This window comes from Scomber japonicus, chromosome 3 (genome assembly GCF_027409825.1).
Source record: "Scomber japonicus isolate fScoJap1 chromosome 3, fScoJap1.pri, whole genome shotgun sequence".
Lineage (NCBI taxonomy): Eukaryota > Metazoa > Chordata > Actinopteri > Scombriformes > Scombridae > Scomber > Scomber japonicus.
In genome coordinates, this window is record NC_070580.1 from 12,801,882 (window position 1) to 12,806,530 (window position 4,649).

General features: G+C 41.2%; 1 protein-coding gene across 1 annotated transcript; it reads left to right on the forward strand.

Moving 5' to 3' along the window:
* The first annotated feature begins 325 nt into the window (after nucleotides 1-325).
* On the forward strand, nucleotides 326-3,174 carry LOC128356282 (globoside alpha-1,3-N-acetylgalactosaminyltransferase 1-like). The gene is made up of 3 exons (XM_053316775.1): nucleotides 326-586; nucleotides 1,707-1,769; nucleotides 2,062-3,174. Exons 1-3 carry the CDS (start codon nucleotides 553-555, stop codon nucleotides 3,018-3,020), a joined length of 1,056 nt encoding a protein of 351 aa, XP_053172750.1. The 5' UTR covers nucleotides 326-552; the 3' UTR covers nucleotides 3,021-3,174.
* Nucleotides 3,175-4,649: the final 1,475 nt, after the last annotated feature.

Here is a 4,649-nt window from a genome sequence, read left to right on the forward strand (position 1 = left end):
GTATCATGAGATGTGTAAACAGACATCTAAATGAACAGCAATAGAGATTAACCTTTATTGGGATTCTTCCAAGAGTTGTTGAGGTCACTGAAGTTTGTTTTTTACTACTTCTACTTCTTTCTCTGCTGTGTAAATAACTTAAGTTTCAACACATGTATGTACTTTTTTCTTTCCTTGTTTGTGTTTCTCTCCCCGTTCAACCCCTCCCATTTGTCCAGATTCCCAACACATCTGGTGCTTTGGTTGTACTTCAAAACTGCATACTGCAAAAGCTTGAAGAGGAATTGGGGTTGGAGTGGGGGCAAGATACGTGAAGAAAAGGGAGTGGAAAATATTTAAAACGCTAGGAGAGAAGAGAGGAGAGAGAGGGCAAGACACAGAAAAATAATCATGGGCGGAAAACTGTGAGTTAAACAGCACATTTCCAGGAAGAGACAGAGTGAGCAGGAGAGAGAGACATAGACAGAGACAGAGAGCGGGGCAGAGATTTTTTTGGCAAAAATAGTGACCTCAGACAAAGGTTTGTGTGTTTATCCAGCAGCAGGTCACAGTATGGCGCTGTTCCCATTCTGCAAGACGCCTACAGGTCAGTACAAACTCAACCACTGCTCCACCTCTTCTGCTCGTGTCATTGTTTTGCCTCACTTGTCATTGATTTGTGACTGCTGTACACGTGCATGCTCAGTTAAAGCAGCTGCCTTTAAGACTAGGAGATTTAGGTTGACCCAGCCAGTGAATGAAACACCAACACATTTCAAAGCTTTATTCAGAGATTTTCTGATCCTGAAAATATATCCAGGAAGGCAATTCTAGCACTTCATTAATTCAAGAATGTGGGTGCATTGCTCCTCTTGGCTGGTAATGCACATCAGGGGAACGTATATGGAAAACAAACTTTCTACATTCACTCACTTGTGCTTTCACTCAAGTTTTATCTCATGCAGTCATGTGAAAGTTCTTTTCCAAATCTCTAACACCCATCAGCCCTGTCTGCCTTCTGCTATTTATCTTTACTCAAGCAGCATCACATGCACAGCTGTATATGACACAGTTTGATGACATTGCAGCTATACCATAGCTTATTCAGTTGATGTTTGACTTGACTTCTCCACTATCAGAACAGGACTATGCTTATTGTATGCTTATTATCTCATTTTATATCAATAGACAGAATTCTAATGTTAACACAAGACATAGCCTATCCATGTCTTGGGTTGACATTGTATATTACACTACCTGATCCATTTTAATCAATCATACACACCATTTGACCTACATGACTATCAAGTAGTGTTATATAGCCTAGACACATTACATAGCCTACAATGTAAACATATTTGTTGCAGTATTGCTTATGCTTTGACGATTCCATTATTGGTATAATCACAGGTTGCCACATTTTCTAAGGGGAATATTTCTTCAGCAGTACATTCTTTTCATTCCAATGACCTCAGGTCTTCCTACCTGTGAGTGCTTAAAAGAACATTTAGAAGTAGAATGAACTTAATCAAAGAGCATAACAACTATCACTTGTTTCATAACATTTGTTTGTATATGCAGTCACATTTGTGTAAAATTTGACTTGCATCGAGTCAAATTTAACATGAGTATAATCAAGATATCAAAGTCTCTTTTATTTCAGTTATATTATCTGTATATGTGCATGTGTTTATTTGTGTGCATTTGTGTGTTTGTCCTCCAAACAGGAGCAATCAGAGTGACTAGAATACAGCTGGTCTTGTACTGCTGTCTACTGTCTCTTATCATATGTAAGTGTACAGAAGAATTTGTTCTACACTAACATGTTGTACCAGGACACTAAATGTTTTGCTTGTGCCACAGTAAATGTAAAATAGTTTTTTTGCGGTCATCTCAGCTAGACTAAGAAAAAAAAATTCCTTCATTCCTTTCACTGACAGATTATTGCAAATATGCAGCATGTATGGTGAACATTATTTCATTGACAATAGTGTTCTTCACAAAAAGTACCACTGCTTATTATTCTACAGAAAAAAAAAGTTTTTCTGTTGAAATAGTAAATCATGTATTTTGCTTCCTCAGACTTCCTCCACGGGCGTAAAGTGGGTGGCAGTGTGAAGTCACTTCATCCATACTTTCATGCCATAGAAATGGCCAGAGGAGGAGACATGACTGACATGGTCGCTGTCAAGGCAGCACCAGCAAAAAATCCTCTAGAGACACCTTGGGGTGCTCCTTTAGTGTGGGGTGACACCCGCAGTGCAGCTCGGCGTAGGGCTAAATTTGAAGAACAGGGAATGCGTACAGGTCTACTAGTCTTAGTGGTGGGAACTTACGCCCAGTTCATCCGCCGTTTCCTCTCCTCAGCAGAAGTCCACTTTCTCCCTGGTCAGATGGTCACCTACTACATTCTCACAGATAATCCTCGTACTTTGGATCCTCCCATTGAGCTGGGGCCTGACCGACAAATGAAGGTCATTCCTGTTGCAGAGCAGCCTGGGTGGGGAAGGTTGGCCCAGCGCCGCATGGCTCTGTTTGCTGATGCCATCAAGGACCCAATTGGCAGTGAAGTTGAATACGTCTTCTGTGCTGACATTGACCAGGAGTTTGTGGCCCCTGTGGGCGAAGAAATCTTTGGAGATCTGGTGGCAACGTTGCACCCAGAGCTCTATGGAATGCCACGAAATGCATTTCCTTACGAAGTTGAAGAAGTCTCATCAGCTTGTGTGGAGGAGGATGAAGGAGACTATTACTACACCTCTGAGCTGTATGGAGGGCTTGTTTCTGAAATGTACAAACTGGTTCGTGCCTGTTCTTTTCTCATTCTGCAGGACCAGGCTAATGGGCTAATGGCCAGAGGACTCGAGGAGAGCTACCTGAACCGCTACCTGATCAACCACAGGCCAACCTGTGTGCTGTCACCAGAGTACAGCTGGTGGGACTCAGACTTGACTGCTGATGTACCTGTGCAGAGACTAGTCTCTTTGGGGAGGCAATGTGGGGCTCTCGATAAGGAAAAGAGAGATGAATACAAATGTTGAATTGATGAAGGACAACTGATTTTGTGTTAAATTTTGTTTGGGGATGGTCTCTGCTCAAGCACACATTTGCATTTTCTTTATTCGATTCATACTTGTCTTTTCATTTTCTGTTCTATTTGCTAATAAATGCTGCCTACAATAACACAGAATCAAACAGCACAATCTGCTTTCAATTAAAGACCTATTTGTGTGAACAGTGTCTGCATGCTCGCTATCTCCCCCACACCAGATGAGAAAGAAATTGACCTGTCTCTTTAAATGAAGCACTGTCCTCTCCATTAATGTCAGCTTCGGAGATACTGCACCAGCGGCTTTGTGGTCAGCAGCGATAAGAGTCAACAGTGTAAGTGCACACTTTCCCCGCAGTGGCCAATCATTAACTGCAAGAGCTGCTGTTTCAAGGTCTTTAAATACCAGGTGAGGGGGAAAATGGATACAACATGATGCTGGTTCTCCAGGCTACACATGTAAAGAAGCTACTGTGTTTGAGCTTCAGCTAAAGCAAAACCAGTTTTAAAACTGGCTCAGTATGTATGGGATGACACTTTCCATAAAAACTGTGATTTCCATTCATCTATGAGGCGAAGTAAAAGGTAAACTCAAACAGCTTCGTGTAGGTGGTTGTTATGTTGCCTGTGTCTGCCTCCCTGTCCCACACATGTACACACAAACACGCTCCCACATTCACACTCTGCTTTCTCATCCTAGTGTGCTGTGTTTTAATGGGAGGGTTAAACAGCAGCAGATGGCTCTTTCTCACTGCCAACAGAATCTGTCCTCAGGGCCAGATCGCCACGTGGAGTTGAAGTTGGAGGTGAACTGCAGATCATCCTATGAGACTAATTTTCAGTTGCTTTTCACTAAAAATCGAGATGATCACTGCTGGCCACACATTTTATTTTGACTAATGGGCTAACTGCTGGTTATACATGCTGAGTGGCCCTTTTCATACCTTAATGAAAAGCAGTTTAAAGAATTATTGGCTTTAATCCCTGTCATGTGGTCTACTGGTGGTCAAGCAGCCTATTGGCAGCAGCATAACTTTAAGCAGAGGAAGAGGCAGTATAAGAATCTATAACATATCCCCCCCCCCCTAACCCCCCTAAGATAATCAACATTAAGCCTTTGTTGAATGGTAACAGATAGATATCTCCTCTGTGTAAACAAAAAGTACAAATAGGTAGCTACACAGAGGGGCTCATTTGAAATGTTTGAAATAATTTAAAGAGATCATCAGTATTTTCTTACTTGACTTTTTACTGTGGGAACAAATTTAAAACCACCTCTGCAAAAACAAGTCTAAAAGTCACTTTACACTTTCTTTGCCATCATTGATGTTCAGTAATGAGCCATTATAAAAGAAAAAATAATATCTTCAATTTGCTAACGGTTGACACAGTGTGGTCTATGTGGTTGTTGGTTTAAAATATTTGTGACCTACTCAAGCATAACTAACTGAACCCATCAATTAGCACCCTTGTTTATTATGCATTTGGCCAATTAATAAGCTTTTTATACCACTAGTCTTTTGTTTTTACTCTGGTAGCATGGGCCTATACTATTTGTGACTGCACAAGTAAGAAGAGCAAGCCAATATGAGTCTATTTCTCCCGGAAAATCTTAATAAAA